Here is a 24,625-nt window from a genome sequence, read left to right as displayed (position 1 = left end):
TTTTAAAACTAATAAAGCTGCAATAATTAAAACAGTAGGATGTTGATGAAATGTTGGACATATCAATGCAATCAAATAGAACATCTGAGAATAGATACTAGTATAAGAATCAGTGAGAGAAAAGATGATTATTCAAGGAATAGTACTGGGACGTTTCTTTAAGTATTTGGAAAAAATAAAGTCTCATCTCATACCATTTGATGTTAAAAAATTAAATATAGGGCCAGCCCCGGTACCCTAGTGGTTGAGTTTGGCACACTCCGCTTTGGCAGCCTGGGTTCGGTTCCCGGGCATGGACCTACACCACTCGTCAATCAGTGGCCATGCTGTAATGGCAGCTCACATGTAAAATACAGGAAAATTGGCAACAGATTGTTAGCTTGGGGCAAATCTTTCTCAGCAAAAAAAAAAAAAAAAGATTAAAAAAATATAAAAATATATATATAAAATCATAAAAATGTAGACAATATGGATGGGGGTCTATCTGGTCATAGGTTGCAGAAAGAATTCCTAGGCATAGAGGGAGTGGGAGGAAGCATAGTGGAACAAATGGCTTTTAGATTATGTGGAAAAATAAAATTTCTGTGGTCCAAAAACTCCACAACACTAAAAAGCAAAGAAGTTCTTGTCTCTCCTAATTTGACAAGTGTTATCTTTTTTTATTTTTTCGAAATAGACTAGGAAAAAAACCACCTAAATAGGATTAAGAGCTTGCCATAAATATGACAAACCAAGTGTTTCATGCACAAATAAATGGAGATTCTTCTAGTCTAAACAGAATTTGTCTATGAACTAATATGAAACCAATAAATAAAAAACAGTATACTGACAGCTAATCACTATCAATAGTCTTGCAGGTGTTAAGAGATTCTTTTTATTTAGCTGATTATCATCTTAACAGAGAACATCTTCCTCTTAATTAGGTGGTTTTATTCCTACTCTATTTCCAAGAAATGAAAGCAAAAGATAGCTCTCGTTAAGTAAGGAGAGAGGGAAACAGCATATAGCTGCATCCTTTAAAAAATGAAAAGTGTAGGGAGAGGAAAATCCACATGTTCCAGTACCACAGTCCCCAGGGCGAGGACCATGAGAATGCTGTGCTCGGGATCCTGCAGGGAAGACCGACACTAGCCCAGCTATGGCCCCAGTGCCTCGGAGGGATGCCTTGGATATCGCCTAGCCTACTTGGGCCTCTCACCCGAAGTCATGTGATCATAAGACAAATGATCGTATATGTCTTGCTTCAGCAAGGATGCTCATCTTTGTCAGAGTGGATTCTTAGAGTCCTCAAATGATTTGACATTGATTAGGAATTATAAAATCCAAAGTTGGAATATTAATTACTGCTTCTCTAGGACATAGGATTTTATGGTAAAAAATATGTTTTGGTTTAATTGTGTAGGTCTGTATTTATATTAATTATAATATATTAATTATTATAATATTAATACTAATATTTAATGTCTTATTTAATTTTCATCAAAAGAAAATCCTACAAGGTAGATACATTCATTATGCCCCTTTTACAGGTGAGGACATGGTGTCACACGCAGAAGTGGGTGGAGCTGTGTTGTTTTCCCGGTAGTTAGCCTCCAGTGCCCACGCTCATTAACGTTGTGCTACTTTACCTCCTTAAACCCTCCTGTCTTCATAAAATCACATTGGCCAATCCAGGGCAGGGGGGATGGGGGAATTGCAAAAAGATAGAGAAATGTTTTCCAACTTGTGCCTTTCAGTGCCCTTTTAAGCGTTAACTCTTAATTCAGTAAAAACATGCACAGAGCAAGTTTTTATCAGTTCAGGTCTGCCGTTCTCTGATGAATTAGTTTAGAACCCAGGAGAACTTAGAATCCTAGAATAATGAGTAGCTCATATCCTTTAAATAGTCTCTTTTTAATATTAGGTGACCCAGGTGAGGGGTTTACAATATGTTTTAGATGCCAAGGTACATGGGTAGCAGAGCTGACATTCAGGTGTAAAAGCATCAGAACCACGGTGGGGCCTGTGCCTTGGGTGTTCCCGTGAAGAGAGCGTGTTCTTGCTCAAAGCAGCTGGTGTCATTGGCTCCAAATGTAAGAGAGGCCCTTCTTCCCTGTAACTCCCACGGACTAGTCCTAGTTCAGAACAAGTCTACCTTGTATGAAATAACTCTTCAAAGCTGTGGAGGTGTGGCCCTCTCTTCACCAGGCTAAACACTGTTCCATCACCTCTTCATCCTAAGATGTGTTTCTCTGAATTCTCACTTCTCTGGTAGCTTTCTGGACAGATTCCAGTTTCATGGTGACCCTCTCAAATGGTGGCACCCAGAAATGAATACAGTTCCACCTACGGTCAACCGGTGCGAGTGTCACAGGGTGTGGAGGGTGCACTTCCAACACGCACCAAGAACGCTAGTGAAGCCCAAAACTAGGGTAACGTTTTAGCAGGCCCAGTCACGCTTTTGGCTTGCGTGAAACTTGCGGTTGACCAAAAACTGAGATGGTTTTCAAATGAATAGCTTCCAAGTGAGCTCCCCCATCCCATGCTTGTGCAATTAATTGTTTTGATCCTCAGTGCCATGCTTCACGTTAATTCCTGTCAAATCACATTGCTTTGGCCCAGTGTTCTGGCATGCTGAGATTTTACAGTCATGGAACTGTGGGCTGAGAGGCATATTTGCAGAGTTGTCAGCAGTAGTCATTCTCCCTTCCTGTCAGGGAACCTCCTCTTCCCAAGTCCCCCCACTGCCACCATTACCTGGCCAGTTGATGTTCTTTAGCCTGATCCAGCTCTGGGCCTAACTCTTGCAGAATTGCTTTCCCTAGGGTGAGAGACAGCAGTGGTTGCTTCCACACATTCCTGTTCTCTCTGCATCTCTCCTTGGTTCTGCCCCTGACTTCTCATTGTTTGAGTCTTTAGGGTGGTGGTGGTTTTACCTGTTGCTTTGACCTCTTACTTTACTCTGTTGCCTTCAGCTCAACAGCCCTGCGTCCCTACATCCCCATGTTTGTTGTCAGTGATTTCCTGGCCTCTGACTCGTAGCTGACCCTGGTCCTCAAGTTTCCCATATACCTCTTTTAGATTCCCAGTTCCTTGATCTTTCCTCCCAAATTTCTGCTGCCTGAGATCTGGTAACACCTTATAGCTCCGTGTCATTCACAGGTTTGGTGAGCCCACTTTCTCTGACTTCATCCAAGGCTTTGCTGAACGTCATTGATGAGGATTGAGCCAAAGGGAGCCTGAGTTGCTTAGTTAGAAATCAGGACAATTTTGAGTATAGGTCAGCTAGTTTGAATCCACTTAATGGCTGTGCATCTGGCCTTCTCCACAGGGGGATTATAGGAGACCTTATCAGATACTTTGCAAGAATAAAGAAATACTACTATATCCACAAGACCCTGGCCTACCAATCTGGAATCCTATCTTCAAAAGAAAAATGAACTTGGTTTGCTCTAACTTGTTCTTGGTAACTCCATATTGGTTATTAGTGATCAATGTCTAAAAGCTCTCTGACCATCTCTTATCTTGGATTTTGCCAAGAATTAATGACAAGCTTACCAATATATGTTTTCCTGAATCTTCCATGTTCGTTTTCTGGGAAACTTGATACTTAACTATCTTCAGTCTCCTAATATTTCTTCCATTCTCTGTTCTGTGAGTGATGCCAACTGTTGCATATAATAGGCCTGTCAGCCCCCTAGTTCACTGGTAAGGAGTCTTGAACTTATTCAAAGCAGTCTGATAGTCTCATCACTAATTCTGGGTTGTAACTTTCTCTTTCCCTTATTCCTTCTATCTCTTCTGGTTGGAAAACCATTCTGCTTGAAGAAGAAAGCAGATTGAGGTTAATTTCTCCAGTTAAAAGATTACCACACAGATTACCTCTTCTCTGGGCACATTGCTATTTTCCACTCTTCTTCTACTAAATGTTTTTTTTTCAAAGCAAGCTGTATATTTGAGATACTGAATCACAGTCATGAATCCTGTCACACCAAGGTTCTAGTTACCTATAAGATCACATTTATCTTCTTGCATTAAAATTTCAGGGTCACTCACTCACTTCATGTACTTCATGGCATTGGTCTGTTGATATCTGAGTCTATGAGCATTACTTCCAGCAGTTTCCCTGATTGCTGTTATATACACAGCAACTACACAGAACGTGGCTCAGAGCTCCATGTTGGGACTCTTACACATGTAAACATTCTAGAGGCTGGCCTAAAGACTATCCAGACCAAAGAAATATAGGATGCCAGGCTGGGAAATAGCATGTCAGGATTTCATCCAGGAAGATCACATCCTGTTGGTCTAGATCATGCAAGTTGCTGTTCATTAAGTGTCACAATTTAGCCTGATACAGTCTAGGCCAATGGCTTTACCAGTTACTCATACCAATCTGTGATGACCCTTTTTGCCTCTGGGGGAAGAGGGTACCACCCAAAAGATGAGAAGAGCAAAGAGGGGCCAAGGATAAATCGTGGGGGTCAGAGCTTCAGGGAGCCCTGGAGGTATTCGGGTCCAACTCCCACATTGTGCACATGAGAAGACTTAAGGCCAAAGAAGGGCAATGACTTGGCCAAAGTCACATGGTTATTTTGTTCTGTTTTACACACACACACACACACACACACACACACACACACACACACACACACACAGCTGGTTTTCTTCCATAAGAATTTGTGTGTGAGGTAGTTCTCACAACAGTTGCATAGCAGAACTTGGGTTGGAATTCAGGTCTCCTTGTTCACAGGCCGGTTCTCTTTGTCTTCATCATACCACAACCATTTTGCCACCATATTGAATCTGTGACTCTTCTCAGACACGTAAGGACATTGTCTGGGTTGGGACCCCTAGATTTTATGAAAAGAGATCTTTAATGGGATGTCGTCCTTCTCTGTGTGTTTTAATTGAATCCTCAACAGCTGTCAGTTTTTGCTTTTGTTTTTAAGAAACGAGAAGATGTACGTGGCTTTTATGAAAGTCCGATTCTAAAATGTGTCGTGTTAATGTTTTGCAGGGAGTCCCCAAGTCATCCTTCCTGACTGAGGAGAAGAGAGCCAGGCTGAAGATCAACCCTGTGAAGGTGCACTTTGCTGAGGAAGTGCTCGTCAGTGGACACAGCCAGGTGCAGCACCAGTCGGGGACTGAAATTACTCTTCATGAAGCTCATGAGCTGCCTCCTGGCACATACTCCCTGAGACTCTGGAATCCACAGCATAGAGAGGGTGCAGAGAGAGTGCAGTGGGTTTGCTAGAGGGTCTGTGCACCCTCAGTAAGGTGCCTGCAAACCATGGCCAGGGAGAGCCAGTGGGGCTGGAGAGAGAAGCACAGGGTGTAGCTCTCTGTTATTCTGGAACTCCATTCTCCTGTCCATGAAACGTCAACAGATTGCACTTGTTAATTTCTCATTTTGAGTCTTCAAACTGAATATTCCCTCTGAAGGTGATATACTGATGGTAGTGATGGTGGTGATGGGGATTGCTTCTTTTTTTTTTTTTTTTTAAGAGCCCATCATCTATTGAACCTCTATTAGGTGAATCTAAACTTTTTGGGTACATAATCCTTAGTCATCACAACACCCTGCAAGGGAGGTGTTTTAACAAAGATGAAGCAGAGGCCTAGAGAGGTGAAGAGAGTTAACCTCTGAGATCACATAGCAAGAAAATACAGGAGCACAGATCTTTGTGACTTCAGTTGTTTTGTTTTCCACTCAGACATGCTGTCTAGTCTTTTTTGATATGGGGATACCCAGGTTTGGGGGTTCAGAAGACAAATTTATAAAGGGAAAATGTTGGCTACAGTTTGATGTTTTAATGTGGACTATGGATAAAAGGCTCATTTATTCATGATTTACACATTTTCCCCCTCAATGATCTGTAACCATTGCCATTCTGAATTCAGCAATCAATATTAGATTTTGAAACTTTCAAGTCAGACCTTGTCCTTATGTGATCTTCCACCAGATAAGGTGGAAGGTGGTCCACCGTAGAGACCAGTGAATGGGGAGTCTTGGCCATTTTAACAAAGGATCCAGGTGATCTGGTATACCTCTGCAGAGCCTTTATTGTTTACTTGTCCTGCTTCTTAACAGACCATACCTCCAGTTAGACCTAAAAGTGAGAGGTGGGTTTGTTCAGGAAAGGCCAGTGGGAAGCCTAGTGCACTAATCAGAAAAGACCTCAGATCTGTCAGTCAGTGATATTTGAGTCTCTGTGTGTCCATGTTTGTAAGAATGGATTGAACCTCGTTAGCAAATTAAATTTACATTCAACATTTCTTTTTTTTTTTTTTTGCTGAGGGAGATTTGCCCTGAGCTAACATCTGCACCAATCTTCCTCTATTTTGTATGTGGGTCACTGCTACAGCATGGCCACTGACAAGTGGTGTAGGTCTGCACCTGGGAACCAAACCCAGGCCACTAAAGTGGAGCGTGCCAAACTTAACCACTAAGCCACAGGGCCAGCCCCTTAACGTGTGTTTTTAAGAGTAGTACACAGTGATGAGAAGTAGGGGCTAGACCCAGCTAACAGCACAAGTAGAGAATGAGAGCTCTGCAAATGTGAGCCAGATCACTGGATCCTGTGTTAAAATGGCTGTGACATTCCCGCCCCGCCCCCCATTTTCTGGTGTCTATGCTGCAAAGACCAGTAATACCAGCTACAAAAACTAGTTCAGAATTTTGGTGGAGGTGTGGAGTTTAGAGGAACAGGATTCTCTGGGGAGACTTGCAGGTCAGGACACCAAGTCTCTGTATCAGCCACGTAAGGCAGAGACAGCAAAACCAGTGAGAGTTCATCATTGTGACTGACCTAGTCATCCTTTTAAGTGTTTAGAAGATGATAAAATTGGTCGTTGAACTTTCCCCCTCGAAGCGTAATAAGACCCTAGAAGAATCTGAAATAGTAAACCAACATGTGAAATATGCTTAACTTTGCTAAGCATAGTTAAGAAATACGAAGAAAAATATTAAGACGGGACACTTTATGCTTAGTAAATGAGCACAGATAAAGAAAAAATGTAAGGCCTGATGCTGAGACAGTAGCTGCACTCATGTACTAATTGGTGGCTTTGTAAATTGGTTTAATTTGGGGGATGGAAAAGAACAAAACTTAATGAATGCCATAGAAAGTGGCCCAAGGGGCCCAGCCCCGTGGCCAAGTGGTTAAAGTTCCGTGTGCTTTGCTTCAGCAACCTGGGTTTGCAGATTTGGATCCCGGGCACAGACCTACTCTAGTCACCAGCCATCCTGTGGCAGTGACCCACATACAAAAAACAGAGGAAGATTGCAACAGATGTTAGCTCAGAGCTAATCTTCCTCAAGCAAAAAAAAGAGGAGGATTGGCAACGGATGTTAGCTCAGGGCAAATCTTCCTCAGCAAAGAAAAAAAAAGTGACCCAAGGATCACATTCCTATTAATTTAGTCTATAAAATAACTTAAATGCAAAAATCTACCTATTTAAAGATATCTGTAGAACTAATATTTAAACTAGCAAAAAAAAATTGAAAAAATGCTACATATCTAGGGCAGAGGAATGGTTAAATCAATTCTGATATTTCAACTCAAGAGAATATTATAAGTCCATTAAAATTATAAATGTTGGGACCAGCCCAGTGGTGTAGTGGTTAAGTTCGTGCATGCCACTTTGGCAGCCCCGGGTTCAAGGGTTTGGATCCCTGGTGTGGACCTACACACCCCTCATCAAGCCATGCTGTGGTGGCCTCCCACATAGAGGAAGATTGACACAGATGTTAGCTTAGCAGCAATCTTCCTCAAGCAAAAAGAGGAAGATTGGCAACAGACGGATGTTAGCTCAGGGACCATCTTCCTCACAAAAAAAAAACAAAAAAAAGTTTTAAACGTGAAACCCACATGAAAAAGTGTATATGAAAGATGTGTTAAGTAAAACATGAGTATAAAATCTTGTATGTTTTATTATTGCGCTCTCTAAAACCTGTTTACAGGTATAGATAAAAATAGTAAGAGCTTTGGAGAAAAGTAAATGGTAGTAGTTATGTGATGTTGCTATGGATGTATTTTTTGTAAATCGCAAATAATAAAGAACTAAGGAAAAAATTTCACACTTGGGAAATCCAAAGATTAAGATTTCTAAACACCCAAAACCAGAGAAGTGAGATGACAGCAGCTGAGCAGTCTGAAATCCTTCATCCCTGACGGAGTGTGAAATGGCACTGGGGTATGAACATATTCCTTTTTCTCCGCAAAGATACAGCAGTTTAAAAAAAAAAAAGTTATAGAGAATGATGAGTGCGAGTCTTGCTTAAAAGATACAAGTGCCCTTATATTTACTTATTTATTTTATAATTTTATTTATTTATTTTTTCCCCCAAAGCCCCAGTAGATAGTTGTATGTCATAGCTGCACGTCCTTCTAGTTGCTGTATGTGGGAGGCGGCCTCAGCATGGCCGGAGAAGCGGTGCGTCAGCGCGCGCCCGGGATCTGAACCCCAGCCGCCAGCAGCGGAGCGCGCGCACTTAACCACTAAGCCATGGGGCCGGCCCTGCCCTTATATTTAGAAGATGCAAGATTCTCATTTGAAAAAGCCTGTCAAATTTTTGAAAAAAAAAAATAATAAGCTTCTTTACCTAGGTGGGCTTTATACCGAAACTCTTTGCAGAGATTAGAGCTGGGAGCAGTTCTAGCTCAAATCTTGGGCACTCTAGAGCCTCTCACTGGTTCTGGAAGACACCAGCTCAAGGGCCCTCTTTATTTGCAGCTGAGTACTCAGAGGTCACTTTTTGTGTGTGTGTGGGTGAGGCAGATCAGCCCTGAGCTAACATCCATGCTAATCCTCCTCTTTTTGCTGAGGAACACTAACATCTATTGCCAATCCTCCTCCTTTTTTTCCCCAAAGCCCCAGTAGATAGTTGTATGTCATAGCTGCACATCCTTCTAGTTGCTGTATGTGGGACGCGGCCTCAGCATGGCCGGAGAAGCGGTGCGTCGGTGCACGCCTGGGATCTGAACCCAGGCCGCCAGTAGCGGAGCGTGCGCACTTAACCGCTAAGCCACCGGGCTGGCCCCAGAGGTCACGTTTTGTAAGAGCTGGCCCTGAGGGGATTCCCAAACCCAAAGGGAATCATTCCCCTGACCTACTTCACCCCAGGAATTCTGGCTGGCCATGGAGTCACCAAACACAGACCAGTCCTATGCCTCCTTCCTCAAAAAGCCCTCCAACTGTGGCAGTGTCCCTTAGGAGGCAGTGTCCCTTAGTGTCCAGGGTGATGGTTGGGATGAGTGGAGTGGAGAGCAGTCCTCTGCCCTTTGGTGATGCTTCACTACAGGACGCAATGGTAAAATGGGTAGGGGGCCTTAAGGAAGCTCCCAACCCCGCATTCTACCCCAACCCCACCAGGCATGGTCTGAGAATCTCAGAGAGGCCCATTTGGGACAAAGTGCATGCTTGTCATCTGACTTGCCAAATTGCATCCCATAAGGGTGGCAACCAGTGGGAAGTGTCAGCTGATGGTCATGAGATACCATACAGGGTCGTGTAGTGCTCAGTATGCTCGTAGCACGGCCTGCTCTTCTCCACCGTCTTGTGTCTGTCACTTCTGGTGGATGTCCCTTGAACAAAGAGTCCCTCGGACTCCTCATCCTTAGGACAAGTCTCCCAGTGCCATGGTGAGGAGATGAGGGGGGATCCTGCTCCCCACACCAGGCGGGGCCAGGAAAGTTGAGGATTTCCCACGCCCAGGGACAGTGAGGGCCAGTGTCAACACCGCTCTTGTGTTTTCCAGGGTAATTCTCTGCTGTGTATGCCCAACGTGCTCAAGCTATACTTGGAGAATGGACAGACCAAAGCTTTCAAGTTTGAGGCAAACACAACAGTCAAGGTATTAAGAGTAAACTTGAATCTCTTTCCCAGTGATAATTTGCTGGCGCCCAGGACCCCCAGGCGTCTCGCCCTGCAGCTGCCTTGGTGGCCTCACAGCACCATGGTCTGAGCGCCTGCAATAAGCCAAGCACTGTGTTATCTCATTTAGTTGCACCCCCACCCAGCAAGGTGGTATTTTTATCACCATCTTGCAGGGGAGGAAATCAGGGCTCAGAGAGATGTAGTAGCCAAGTTCATAGCACAACTCATAAGCCTTCACTCTTAGCCACTGGGTTCCCTGCTGCTTGTGTGGGGCTCCACCTGCTACCCCAAACACTAGAGCAGCTGAAATCCCAGGCAAGGTGTCAGGGCAGGCCCTGGCCCCTGCATATTCCATTCTGAGTTGAAGTCAGTTCAACTTATATTTAACTAGTTCCCCCATACGAGATGCCCCGGGGGCGGGGATCTATAAAGCTAGGTACAGGGTGGTCTCGGTCTTCTAGGAGCTTGCAGTCTAGTTGAGGGGATGGGCATTCAAGGAGTTCCCAGTAGTCCGGGTCAGGATGCAATAAGAGCAGTAGAGAGAGGGACAAGGAAGCACTCTGCATGCAAGGGAATGAGCAGCATCTGTTCCGTCCCATCAGGACCTCAGAGAGGCTTTGGGAAGAAGCCAGACCTGAGCTGAGCTTTGAAGGGCAACTAAGAATTCGACAAGGGCAGGTGGGGACAGGAGTGTTGGTGGTGGTGGGGGGGGTGTCTGCAGGAGTCACAGTAGCTAATGCAGAGAGCCAGTAGGACGGGCATTGCCCAGGAAGTGGTAAACCATCAGGGGACCAGAGCCCAGGCCATTTCTCATGGGAGGAGTGGGAGATGGCACAGGCTGGCTGTGGAGGGCCCTGAATGACAGGCAACAGAGTTTGGATTTTATCCCTAGACAATAAGGGTTGGCACTATAGTTCCTGAACACGGGAGTAAATAGTGTTAGAGAGAGGCTCCAGGGAAGAAGCAAACAAAGGAGTTATTCAAACATTGAAAACTGTGTAAGAGTCAACACGGGGCCCGGCTCTTCTGATACCAGGGAAGAGCAGGTTCAGACAGGCCCGTCAGCTCCAGGTAATGGCGGTGGCCAAGACACGCACACACATTTGCACATGTGCACGTGCCCTTGTGTGCACACATCCACAGACACCAGTGCACGCACACATGCATGCACACAGCCGTGTTCCTCTCTGGCACCTTCCTTTGGCAAGTCCTAGAGCTGCTCCACGTGCCCTCTCCCATCCTTACCCCAGTGTGACTCAGGAGAGAGCCTCTCTGAACCCGGGAGGAGGAAGGGGAGGGAGGAACGGATTTGCTAGGTGTTCACCACATGTCTGGCACTCTCCTGGCACTGCCTTGGGTGCTATCTCACTTAACACGCCCCTGGTAACCTTGTGACGTAATGAGTGTTACCCCACTTTGCAGATGAGAACACAGGCCCAAGGGATCCAAAACTTGTCAAGGTCAGCTAGCCGTAACTGGCTTCACAACTCCATCTGCTTCTGAACCCCGTGCTGAAGCCTGCCGTGCTGCCATTCTGCATAAAAGGGATGTTTTGCAAAGGAATTAGACAAGGTTTCTACTTCTGTCATCCTTGGTCAAAGTGCACTGGAATGGAAGAGGTGATTATTTAAAGTGAGTCCCCCTTTCGTGGCCAAAACCACTTTGAGGTGATTTACAATTAAAGTGCACGCCACGGGGGAATTAAACCCAAGATGACAGAGGGAGCTGGGGAAACGAGCAAGGACTTAGCTCAAATAATACTGGTTCATCTCACTTATCTGTAGTAGCCAAATTTTTAAAAGCAAATCTTTTAGCTCTTTATGACGGAGAGAGGGGGATATAAACAAATGCTCTGGGTAAGAAAAGGAAACATCAAGGTGAGTTCATCAGTGACTGACTGCTCCTCCCCGCTCCCCTACCAAGGGCAGGGAAGTTCTTACATTAGAAAACCCTCTTTACCTAAATCGTGGAAAATAGGATGTCATTCGACCCAGCAAACATTTACTGACATTGTGTGTGTCCCAGCAAAGCTTTTGGTGATACAGAAATAAATGAGCCAGGGTCACACCCAAAGGGAGCCTGGAGTTTTGGTGTGGGGCTGGGTGAGGAGGTGAGACCCAGGAATAACTCCCTGTGAAACTGTGAAAGCCACGTGTGTTTAGGATCCTGAAAGCGGGACGTGAACACGGTGTGGTGTGGGCTCAGGGCAGAGAGAGCTTCCAGCTGGGTGGCGAGGAAAGGCCTCCAGGGAGTGGTGGCCTGGGAGGCAGACATGGAAAGATGGACAGGCTTTTGACGGGGTGGGCCAGGAGTGGTGTGTGAAGACGGCATCCCGGGCATGGGAAATGGCGCCAACACAGAGCCGGAGACGGGGATGTTTGGTGAGGGTATGGGACTTGTGAGCAGAGTGCATTGGGAGAAGCAGCAGAAGGTAAAGCGGAAGAAGTTGATTGGCACCTGATACTTGAGAGGCTTGCCTGTTAAGCTGAGGAGTTTGGATTTTGGCTGGTGGGCCATGGGGAGCCTCTGAATGTTCTTGAGCAAGAGTGAGCATGACCCGTATAAGGCTCTAGATCAAGCGTCAGCAAACTTTTTCTGTAAGGAGCAGATGGTAATTGTTTTAGGTTTTGCAGGCCATAGGGTCTCTGTTGCAGTTACTCAACTCTGCCGTTGTGGTGAATGGGCATGGCTGTATTTCCATATAGCTTTCATTACAAAAACAAGCGGTGGGCTGGATTTGGCCCATGGGCCGTAGTTTACCAACCCCTGCTGGAGATGGAAGGTGCAAGTCAGGTGGGTGGCAGCAGGGTCCTTAGGACACCATTCTAGAAAGCCAGGAGGGAGGCGTGTGCTCAAACCAAGGTAGGTGTGGGGCAGTAGAGAGGGCAGAGTCAAGAGACAGGCTCTCTGTTGTGGCCAGTGCACAGCAGCATTGAATTGATGTCGAGTTACAAAAGCAGACAGTTCCAGACTTAGTCACTGGTTGGTTACGGAGGGTGACGGAGCGAGCGGAAAGAGGACTCAGAATTGGGCATTGTGAGGAGCAGGCAGCACCTGATGGTTTGGCACTTACTAAACCTGAGGTTCTGGCAGGACATGGGGAGTCTCTGACGATGCTTCATCAGGTGAGAGTTTATCGAGCCTCACTGAGTGTCAGGCTTCGGGAACATAATGGAGCACAAGACAGACAAGGTTCATACTCTCGAGAGCTGACCCTCTAGAGGGTGAGAAACAATAAGCAGGAAACAAGCATGAGCAGCTGGCATGTGTTGACACCCTGCCGTCTGCCAGGTGCTGTTCTAAATGCCTTATGGTGGGAATTGACTTAGTGCACGCGGCAACCCTATGGGACAGGTGCTAATATCGTTACCATTGTACAAATGAAGACACTGAGGTATAGAGAGAGTAAGCAATTTATCCAGGGATGCACAGCTAGTAAGTGGTAGTCTAGGTCTAGAACCCATTCACTTAACTTGACTATACTGTGTCTTACTAAAGAACACAGCTATTATTGGAGAAAATAATAGTAAATAGTGATGAGGGAAATAAACAGGACCCTGGGACAGAGAATGACAGGGGCAATCACATTTAGATACATTTAGACTGGAGAAGGCCTCTCTGAAGAGAAAGTAACAGCCTTGTGAAGAGTAATGGGAAAAGTGTACCAGGCAGAGGGAACAGCATGTGTGAATGCCCTGAGGCAGCGAAGGCCTTTTGATGACAAAGGGCCGCTGTGTGAACGAGGGGAATGTGGCATGGCAACTCTAATGGCACAGTATTAATTATCTTTCCATCCTATCAGCCGCTGTAAATAGGCATCGTTAGCCTCCATTTCACAGGAAGAAACCGAGGTTCAGAGATGGCAGGTCGATTCCCCACAGTCGTGTAGCGGGTTGGGCTGGGATTCTGTCTGGTGAGCAGTTGAAGATACAGACTCCAGAGACAGGATGGATCCAGAGACCTTGAAGAGAGGCATACGCCCACTGGAGGGCTTCAAGTAAAGCAGGAGAGGGTGGCTGTGTGGGTGGCGCTGGAGCCTGAGGAGAGGGGAGCAGCGGCTGCAGGGCTGTGAGGGGCCCTGCGAAGTCCCACATGCGCCCAGCAGGATTTGGCTGTGGGAGTTGCCAGTGGACCCAGCCAGCACAAGCTCTTCTCTTCCCGGCGGCACCGAGGAGCAGAGAAGATCAGGGAAGCCCTGCCTGCTCTGTGCCTGAGCCTGAGGACCGGCCAGCTCCTCAGGTGACCCTCGTGCCTCTCTCTGCCTGGCAGGACATCATCCTCACAGTGAAGGAGAAGCTGTCGATCCGAAGCATCGAGTACTTCGCGCTGGCTCTGGAAGAGCAGTACAGCATCTCCCGCCTGCGCCTGCTGCACGAGGAGGAGCTCATCCAGCAGGTACACCTGCTCCTGCTCCTGGTGAGGAGAGCTGGGCCGGGCCGGGCCCGCCGCACGCCTCGCCAGAGCCCCTGGAGACAGGGCTCACCTGTAGGCTGGCTGCACTTTCTCGTGCCCAGAAGCCTGGGGACAGCAGGGCGAGAATCAGGCCTGATTTTTGTATGAGGCCAGCAGAGCCGCCTTTCGCAGATGTGGAGACAGAGGCTTAGAGTGGTAAGGTGACTTACTCAAGGTAACACAGCGGATGGAAACCCATCTTTCGTTCCATCTCTGATGATCTTCCCCCGACCCTGCTGCCTTTGAGGTGTCAGGGAAGGATCTGAGCCCTTGTGTGAGACTCACCCCTGAGCTGGTCCCCGAGGGCAGGACAGGCACCCACAGTCAGTCCATCTGTACTCGACCTTTCAGCCGTTCAGGGGTCTGTTGTACCGACTTTTTAAAGCCAAACACAGGTCAGTTCAACACATCCTTGTTGAGTGTGTGCCATTACAGAGATGAGTAGGATGTCAGCAAGTGGAGAAGGAGACGGGGCTTTTTCAGCAGGTGAGCAGCGTGAGCCAGGCCTGGCCTCGGGGAAGCCGCTCTGAGCGTTCCTCACTGCAGCTGCATTCTTGCCCTGTCACTCACCCTCTCAGACCGCTGCCTGCAGACCTTTGTCATCTCCATTCCATCAGCATTGGAAAAGAAAGTCAAATCCCTGAGATAGTTTAAGTGAAAGAAAGTAAGGTGCAGAATGGCGTGTATACTATATTGTTACTTGTGGAAAAGAAAAGAATATACGTATATGGAAGTGTGTATATACATAGACTGTCTCTGAAAGGGCACATAAGAAATTGGAAGTAGAGGTTTTCTCTGGAAAGAGGGACTGGTTGATCGGGTCGGTATGCAACTTGGGTCTTTTGAGCCTTTTACATTTTATACCCGTGGGAAAGAAAGTCAGATTAGGAGCAAAGGTCTACAGCTGTCTTGGGAAGCACTGGAATTGAAATCTCTGGGGACTGTCTCTCACTGTCTTTTTTTTTTTTTTAAGCTGTTTTGTGGAATACCTGCAAGAACAAAGGCAGGTGGCAGATTAACCGTATCTCCCTTACCCGTGGCAGGTGGTAGAAAGAGAGGAGTCACGTGACTACCGCTGCCTCTTCAGGATGTGTTTCGTTCCCAGAGACCCCCTGGACCTCCTGAAAGAAGACCCCGTGGCCTTTGAATACCTCTATCTGCAGGTGACCGGCTCTGCACCTCCTGAAGTAACGGGGTTTGTTCTCAAAGATGGCACATGGGGTTCTTTTGAACATGAGCTCAAGGCGATTAAGCAGCTCACTGGTAGGGATTATCTTTATTTGAAGGAGAATGGTCCTGATTATCCCTCAGAATTCCTTTTTCCATCACTGAGTTGCTATGTTAGGAGATTTGTGATGTATTAATGAAATTTAGGCTTAGTCCTCAACGTGTATGATACATTTTCTAATACCATTTAGGATCTTTAGAGTTATGGTTTTCATTGCTAAAAGTGGCTTTAGTGCCTCAAAGCTTTATTTTAGAAATGATGAAACTGAGTCTTGGAAAGATCACATGATTTGCCTAGGTCACCCATTTAGTTGCAGAGTCACAAAGGGTTCTTCGGCCCCCAGCCTGGTACTCCCCGTGATCTACTTCCTTAGATGAAATTTATTATGTCATTTTTATTCTGATGATAAAGAATCATTTGGGAAGCATCACCCTTTTACAGACGAGATAACTCAAACTGGATGGGTTGTCTTGCCCAAAGTCTTACAGAAATGGTGGCAGCAAATAATGATACTACTACTTTATGTTTGTGTAATACCATGTCCCTTATACCTGCTTTCATCTGCATTATCTAATTTAAACCTCACAGAAACCATGTAAGGTAGACTTAACTATGCTCGTTTAGTAATGGGATGATGCCAATGTTCAGAGGGTCTTAGTAACTGAACCAAGGTCACACAGCCAAGAGTTGGCAGAGCCAGGTCTCAAAGCTGAGCTCCTGGTCCTGCTGTCCTCCACCTGAGGGAACTAGGAACGTAATCCGTCTGTTCTTGTTTCCTGCTTCCTCTGGCCTAATCTCCTAGAGCTGCAGTGACGTGCTCCAGGAGCGCTTTGCCGGAGAAATGAAGTGCAGCGCTGCACTCCGCCTCGCGGCCCTGCACATCCAGGAGCGGATCTACGCCTGTGCCCAGCCCCAGAAGATCTCTTTGAAGTACATAGAGTGAGTGACAGGGGATGTCTGTGTCCCGTCAACCACAGCTGTGCTGCATTTATAACTTGTCTGGCCCCTGGCCAGGATGGCCAGATTCCACAGAAAGCTGATATTCACCCACCCACCCATCTGTCTGTCGTCTTTCCTTCCATTTCCCTCTTCACCCTCTCCAACCCAGCCTGGTTCCCCCAGATGTCAGAACCTGGCTTCTCCCTCTGGAGCAGAAGCCAACTCCAGATGGAATGACACGGGATCCCCATGTAAATTCCCAGTTCCTGGTGAGATGTCTTGGGAAATAAATTGACAACTTGAGTGTAAAGCCCTTCTGAGGGCAGGAATGCCTTGAAAATTAATTTATTGGTGTGAACCAATTAATATAATTAATAAGTTGTATAAACCTATTTGTGTTGCATTATATTCCTCTTAGGGCCATTTCAAGTCCTGGGATTCCAGCACTGCCTGATTCTTAGCTTAAAATTTCACTTGGCTCTGGGCAGTGTCGCCCAGATTTGCTAACCTCCTCACCAGATCTCAGCTCGGGCCTGTCTGGGCATCAAAATCAGATGGGGAATCATGTTTAAAAAAAAAAAATCCTGGGCCGGCCCGGTGGCGCAAGCGGTTGGGTGCGCGCGCTCCGCTGCGGCGGCCCGGGGTTCGCTGGTTCGGATCCCGGGCGCGCACCGACGCACTGCTTGGTAAGCCATGCTGTGGCGGCGTCCCATATAAAGTGGAGGAAGATGGGCACCGATGTTAGCCCAGGGCCGTCTTCCTCAGCAAAAAAAAGAGGAGGATTGGCGGATGTTAGCTCAGGGCTGATCTCCTCACAAAAAAAAAAAAAAAAAATCCTTGGCCTTACCCCTGATAGAGTGGGTCAAATCTCTAGGGAGTGGGCCCTGAGAATCTTTTTTTTTAACTAATTTCTTGGGGGATTTTGAGGCTGTTAGGCTGGCACCATTCTGAGGCCTCGCCTCGGGGATCTCAGGTGCTATGTGCTGTGCCATGAGTGTGTGTTACACATGTCTGCTGAGTAAAGAGTTCCCGGAATAACCAGTGGGGTTTAGTTCCTGAACGGCTGTGGCTGGTTTTTGTGGAGAATGTGTTTGTATAAATATGTTATTTACACACACTCCACAAAAACCAGCCATATATATATCTTCTGTTGAGAAAGAGGTTTATAACTGCAGCATTACGAGAACACTAAGTGCTGAATCAAATGTGATTACACTCTTCATTAGAGCCCAGTACACGGTAAAAATGGGCCTCCTATCTCCAATGTCTGATGGCAGGAAAGACTGGGGAATAGAGAACTTTATATCTCCAACTTTACTCCGAAACATGAAAGGCAAAGACATCAAGAAAGCCATTAGCTTCCACATGAAGAGGAACCAGAATCTGCTGGAACCCCGACAGAAGGTAAGGTGGTGGGGCCCTGCTGGCCCGCACAGCTGTCTGCTGTGAAACCTCAGGGGAAGGAAAAGCGTCTTCAACGTTGCCTGGACTTTAGGCAAGTGAATAACTCTGATTTAACAGTCTTTTTTTTTTTTTTTTTTTCCTATTTAAGCAACTTATTTCTGCTGCCCAGCTACGTTTAAATTATCTACAGATCCTTGGGGAACTCAAAACGTATGGTGGGAAAATCTTTAATGCCACTTTAATGGTACGTATCAGAGAACGGGGGAATTCTGCTCTTATAAGGGACCCTAGAGGTCCTCTGAGGATCACTGCATCTTTTAGCCTAAAATTCCTGAGGACTCTGTCAAGTACTAGAATTTGTTTGGGAAACTAAATATTACGCCGTAGGAGAATGTTTATCATGCCCTTGCTCGGTGCCAGCCGTACAGCAGATACTGGGGGAGGCAGAGGTGAATAAGACGTGATTTCCACCCTCGATTGATGGAACAAGGTGCCCAGCCAGACAAGGCAAAGCCCTGAGACAGGCAGGGGGCTATTGCCGTGGACTTGGAAGACGGCAGGCACCACTGACAGCTTCAGGTTGAGTGTGGGAAGGAGAAGCGATTAGGAAAGGCAAGAAGGTTGGATTGGCCCCATTTCAGTACAGAGGAAAGGCATTCTGAGGGAAGGGTGCTGTAAGCAGTTTACTCTGGAGCTTTGGGTTGATGAAGGTGAAGAGGAAAAGCTGGAAATCATGAAGGAAAGGTAGGAAAGGGGCCCTGATGGATCAGGAGAAGGGAATAACTGAGGGGGAGGCCTCAGAAGGGAAAAGAGAAGCAGAAGAGGCCTCTGCTCTGTTGCCCGTCCCTCCTCCAGCTTTCTGCCTAGAGCCTAGGCCCAGAGCTTTGTGCTTTTCAGCAGTCAGTGACTGGGGTGTGGTTTAAGGGAACTTGCCCCGAAGTCTCCAGCACAAAGCCAGACAATTTACCAATAAGAGATTTTTTTTTATATTAACAAAGCTCCTTTCAGTAGATTTGGTGTGCTTCTCAGCCATGTACAGTGATCGGTCAGTTTAATCAGATTGCTGACCTAACAATGTGAATGGAAAAAGAGCATTGATGTTTTGAGAGAAAGGAAGAATATCAGATAGTTATGGGAAGGGAACAATAGATTGAGTCTTTGTACAAGCAGATGACCAAAAGGTAGACAGAGACTGGATCATAGACAGGGAGGCTTGAAGGCACAAGAAAAACTTCCTACCTTTCCCAAGGGCTCGTCCTGCCCTCTCCCAGCTGTCGGGTTCCTGTCTACAGTCCCTCTTACCTTTCCTGTCTGAGGGAAGGACTGCTAGCGGCGGACGAAGCCAGCCACACTGAACTGGCTCCGGGTGCCTGCTGGGCACTGCGGGTCGCACATGTAGATACACACAGACTCTGTCATCAGGGAGTTTAACGTGGACGATGAGACTTGACTACAGTAATTACCATACGAAGTCATAGCTCATGCTATCAGAGAAGTGCAGAGGATGTGGTGTGGGAACAACCCAGAGGAAAATGACTGTTTTGGCTTGAGGAGACAGATCAGGCAGATGTTTTCTATAGATGTTTGCAGTAGGTTTTGATGGACGCTTTTAGAAAAGGGTCAGGATTTCACTAGATAATGGTGACAGGGAAGGGATTCTAGGAGGAGGGCACAGCGTGATTATAGGCACCAAAGTGTGAAAGTACACATTGTGTTTATGGAACAGGTAACAGTCCTCTGCTTTGGCTCTCTATCGTGAAAGGTCTTAAGGGAGATAAATTATGCTTAATGTAGCTGTTGATGGGGCCCAGTTTAGGCTGTCACCTAACTTGGTAGTCTAGGGAGTGGTGGTGAGGACCTGAAGTTGGAATCAAGGAGTTTGCAGAGAGAAGTATCATGTCTTACATGTGCAATGTATTTTCACTAGCTTGTGAATGGAAACTAATTCCCCTTCTGCAGTTACAGGATAGAGAATCCTACATTGCCCTTCTGGTTGGAGCCAAGTACGGGATTAGCCAAATTATCAATAGCAAACTCAACATCATGTCCACGTTGGCAGAGTTTGCGAACATCAGCCGCATAGAGCTGACAGAAGAGTCTGAGAAAGTGAGCATGGTCAAACTGTATCTCCAGGACGTCAAGGTAACACACAGGGAAGGGATTCTGAATCCAGCTTCTGGAATTTGGGGCTTAATTATTCTAGGGTAGTTTATATGAGTTTGAATATTAATGAAGTCTAATGTCCATTTGCTAAAGAGGATGAAGTGTCCATCTTGTCCCATCAAAGGGAAAGTGGTAAACAGGATGCATTTTCCTGGGCAGATCCTAAAAGGTTTTTTCGTATAAACTGAGCTGGACTATGTATTTTCCTGATGGGTTCAGAAACTTAGATGAGAGCACCAGAGAATTTTATCACATGCATGGGATCAGAGTGGCTGCTCAAGGGTTTTGAGTGGCAGCAATTAAAATGAATAAATGATGCAACGTACTTCCTGAGCCTTTCTGGAACGTGGGGCTACCTTTATCCTGCTTTCTATTGATGTAATCCCAGCATGCTCAAGGATGCTTCTTCGTTCTTATCACCGTCTCTCCTTCTCCACTTGCTCTTGCTCCTTTTCCTTTTCTAGGTCAGATCTTGAAGGGGCCCCACTATATGAATGAGCAGGTAGGGTGGGGTGGTTGGGATGAGGGGCTGGGGTAGGGGATGGAGAGGCAGGAGACATTGTGGAGATTTGATAGGAGGAGCCCACGATGCATGTGTGAGCGTGTGTGTGCATGCACATGTGGTTGTGTGTGTGTGTACATACACTCATTTCAGGTCTTATAGGTGAGAGTACAGGACACCAGGAGGCCTGCCTGTGGACCATGGCTGGATTTACTTGGAATCTCTCATTGGCCTCACATGGCCTTTTTGTCAATCTTCAGACTGTCCCTTAGCACTTTATGAGCATAAGAGCTCTCTTTACCTTTAAAGGTCCTGACTTTGCTACTGGAATCCAACAGTGCAAAAGACCTAGCCTGCCTGATTGCTGGGTACTACAGGCTGTTGGTCGACCCAGTTACCTCCATTTTCCTCTGGCCAGGAAACAAACAACAGGTGCACCGGGTATCTGCTGAAGAAGGTGAGGCACTGAGGCTTGCTCCAGTGAGGACAGGCCAGTTTCACAGCCTAAAGGGAGGTGATGAATTCGCTTGAGCTGAGACTTCAACTCAAGTGGATGAGAGCTATTTCCCCATTTATTTCCTGGTAAACAGTTGATATTTCCAAAATCCTAAATAGAGAAGGTTCCTTTGTACCCGAGAGTCCCCTAAAGCCAAAGAATGCTGTTCAAGGTCTCTGATTCCCTGTAGTATTTCCTGAAATCATCTCTAAGATCCACTGTATTTTGTCTTTATTTGCCAGCAAAAAGAGATGTCCCTTATTTGTTCAGAGAGTACAGATGACCTAGCTTCTCATTCCATGCCTACACACTCTCTTGCATTCTCTCGAATTATGTAATAGAAATTCTCAACCTTACATGTTTAGCAGAAGGGGGTACCTGGAGATAGAAAGGACTCGAAATCACGCCATATAAGGAATGAAGTAGTGGAGGCCAGATGAGATGAACAGTTTCCCAGGCCACTTTCCAGTTTCTGACAAGCTCTTGCTTCAGCACTTTCATGCAGCATTTTCCCAGTGGTTTGCTGATAAATTGTTTAACAACTGTCTCTGCAGGGAAAAAACAAACAAAACTCTGATTTGAAAAATTGCCTATTTCCATGGTATGAACACTCCCACCATGGCTGACTTCAAGCTACCAACATGATGACGCTGAACGTGGACATGGGGAGAGATGCTCAGCAGCACACCATTATATAGCATTTCCTCCATGTGGATAAAATAGGCATAAATCATCTCAAGAGATTAGGTAGTAGTAAGATAAAGTAGAGTAATTAGGAAGTGATGAATTTGGGGTATTTGTTACTTTTCTTTTTAACACAATTTATGAAGGAGGGAGGATACCTCAGAGGCTAGGCAGGGAGAGGGAGCAGTTGTGGAGGTCTGGAGGCAGGAGGGACTGCTTCTTTGGGGGCAGGCGGCAGTGCTAAGAGAAGGTGCTCCAGAGGGGGAGGTATTTGAAATAGATCTTGGAGAACATGCTGGGGTGAATCAGGCAAAGAAGGGAGGCGAGACCATTTGAAGCAGAGGGGACAACATGACACAAAGGGCAAGGTCGTGATCTGTGAGAAGCTCCCTGTAGTGGTGGAGCATGGGGAGGCTGCAGCAGGTGACAAGGCTGCTGAGGAAGGGTCAGGGCTATCCTGTGAGAGGCCTTAGCTCTCGTGGGATTGCTTAGGCTCTTCCCTGTAGGCAGGAGAAGCCGTCAGAGGATTTAAGTCGAATGTGATGTGATCCGAGAGAAGTGTTTAGAAAGATCACACTGGAAGCTTATGGCAGAGGAAAGATGGGAGACCTGTCTCAGTGCCCCCAACCCATGCCTCGTTCCCGAGTACCAGCAGCTAGATGAGTTTTCCCTGCTTGAAAAGCTCCAAGGCCAGGCTTCAGAATGGTGCCAGCCTAGCAGCCTCTGAATCTCTCATAAAGTTACTAAAAATACAAATTCTCAGGCCCCACTCCCTAGATATTTGACTCAGTACATCAGGGCTGGGGCCAAGGATCTGTTTTATTTTTTAAATATGATTCCTCTCAGATTTTGATGCCCAGACAGGACAGAGCTGAGGTGTGAGAAGGAGTTTTGCAAACCTGGGTGATGCTGCCCCCACAGCAAAGTGAAATCCAATTAAATACCCACAATGTTCCCCTGAACAGATGACTGTCCTTGAAAGGAGGGAGGGAGATAATCCTGTCTCCATTAGGGGTCAGGTAGATGTGGGAAAGGAGGCCTGCTGTTGTGGGGAGAACATGGAATTTGGAGTCCCAGGGAACCTGTGTTAGTCAGTATAGCATGTTCTGGGCCTGCCACCCTTCTGGACCTCAGTTTTCTCATCTGGAAAGTGGGAGGGCAGGCAGTGTGGGGGTAGGAGAACACATAGGCATCTGCCAGTGCCCGAGTGCTGTTTTGTATCCCTTGGCGTCCCCGTGTTGCAGGCTACGAATCCAGGCCATGCAGTGACTCCGAGGAGTCCTCCGAAGTGGACTGCGGGCTGGAGCTGCTCTCTGACAGATGCCTGCCAGAGCTGGGCCCCTGCAGACCACTCGTAAAAGAGGAGCCGCCTCCTGGGGACAGCCCCACGCCTGAGGTGGCTGGGAGAGGCCCGAGCACCTGTGGGGCCAGCAGCATGACGGACAGCGCCGAGTCTGAGGCATCCGACTCGGCCAACACGGAGAGCCGGGGCTGCAGGACCAGTGGCTCCAGCGAGTCCATGGATGCCCTGGAAGAGGACGACCTGGATGCCTGCTCGTCCAGCAGGTCTGGCTTCTTCCCCTTTGACTCGCCAGGCTTCCTGGAGAGTCTCGATTCCGACAGCCAAGGGGAGAGAAGCAGGATCGAAACCAGCGGCTTCCTCTGTCTCCTGGACCTGGCCCAGAGAGCCAACCCTCTGTGCCAGAAGGCGGAGTTTCCTGAGAGCCCCGCTCCCGAGACATTCAGCTGGGGACCAGAGCTGAGTGCGGGCCGGCTGGACCCCAGGCTGTACGAGGGCAGCCTGACCGACTACTATAGCCTGTGCTCCGGCGTCTCCCCAGCCAGCCACCTGAGCGACAGCTTGGAGAGCACAGCCGCCCGTCAGGGCCGGGGCCTGTCAGCCTGGGGGCCGCAGGGCTGGACTGAGCCCCAGCCCGGCTCCACGCTGGAAGCTCTGGGCCCACACCTGCTGCTGGCCTTTGAGGATGGCAGCTCGGATGAGGAATACTATGATGCAGCTGACAAGCTCACACCCCCAGACGCACTCTCAGGTGAGCCCTCCTCAGCGAGTCTGCAGACTCGGTGGACAGCTCCTGAGGACGCACCAGGGACAGGGACCATGCTTGAGGGGGAAACACATGAGTAAAGCAGGGTCCTTGTCTTCTTTTGAGGAGGCCACCCTGGCCTCAGTGGACCAAATTACAAACATCGTGACTTCAAGTCAGGACTACAAGGGAGGTTCAGAGAACTGTGGGCAAGCAGAGATGGGAGGCACTAACTCAACAGTGAGAATCAGGGAAGGGTTCCCCGAAGAGATGGCCTACGAGCCAGGCCTCATGAGATGGACAGAATTTACATAGAAAGAGAAGGGTTTGAGAGGAGTGCCCAGCAGAGGGAAGTGGCTGTGTCATTACTGAGGCCTTGAAGCAGGAAGAACCTGACAGCCGTTGGTAGCCCCTTAAGGGACTCGGACATAAGAAGGCAGGGGATCTGTCTGTCATGTTTCTTTCAGGTTCCTCATCCCTTCCTCCACAGAATGTGGGTGTCTTTCCACACAGAGTGACTTCCCAAGCTGACCTGGGATCCTTGTAGGACACACACACTCCCACTCCCACTGCATGCTGCAGAAAAATATTGGAAAGTAGCACGCAGACATTGAGGGTGACCTGCCAGGAGCTGGGGAAGCTGCAGCCATTTTATTTCTGTTTCAGCCCTTTCCTGTTGCTCCCTGCCCTCCAGTGGTTTCCTGTTGCTTGTAGGAGAAAGGCCAGCTCCTTAGCAGCCCTGGTGAGGCCTTTTGAGGCCCTCCGTGACATGGCCTCTGCCCTTCTCTCTCCTTCCTTCTGAGCCCTCTCTGCATTCCTGCCACACAGACCTCCTTGCCATTCTTTAAAAG

The 24,625-nt window shown here is 47.3% G+C and overlaps 1 protein-coding gene across 1 annotated transcript in view; it reads left to right on the top strand.

The window, feature by feature from the left end:
- The window catches only part of FRMPD1 (FERM and PDZ domain containing 1), a 46,688-nt gene that overhangs the window by 17,580 nt on the left and 4,483 nt on the right, over nucleotides 1-24,625 (top strand). The window contains exons 6-15 of the mRNA XM_058523562.1: nucleotides 5,000-5,107; nucleotides 9,743-9,838; nucleotides 14,131-14,256; nucleotides 15,357-15,476; nucleotides 16,344-16,480; nucleotides 17,758-17,884; nucleotides 18,033-18,128; nucleotides 19,844-20,026; nucleotides 20,859-21,006; nucleotides 22,974-23,780. Coding sequence (XP_058379545.1) covers nucleotides 5,000-5,107; nucleotides 9,743-9,838; nucleotides 14,131-14,256; nucleotides 15,357-15,476; nucleotides 16,344-16,480; nucleotides 17,758-17,884; nucleotides 18,033-18,128; nucleotides 19,844-20,026; nucleotides 20,859-21,006; nucleotides 22,974-23,780 — 1,948 coding nt within the window. The remainder of the gene's footprint in view (nucleotides 1-4,999; nucleotides 5,108-9,742; nucleotides 9,839-14,130; nucleotides 14,257-15,356; nucleotides 15,477-16,343; nucleotides 16,481-17,757; nucleotides 17,885-18,032; nucleotides 18,129-19,843; nucleotides 20,027-20,858; nucleotides 21,007-22,973; nucleotides 23,781-24,625) is intronic.

The sequence above is a fragment of the Diceros bicornis genome, chromosome 28 (assembly GCF_020826845.1).
Source record: "Diceros bicornis minor isolate mBicDic1 chromosome 28, mDicBic1.mat.cur, whole genome shotgun sequence".
Taxonomy (NCBI): Eukaryota; Metazoa; Chordata; class Mammalia; order Perissodactyla; family Rhinocerotidae; genus Diceros; species Diceros bicornis.
Note: the sequence above shows the minus strand (reverse complement) of the source record. Positions and strands in the feature narration are given on the sequence as shown.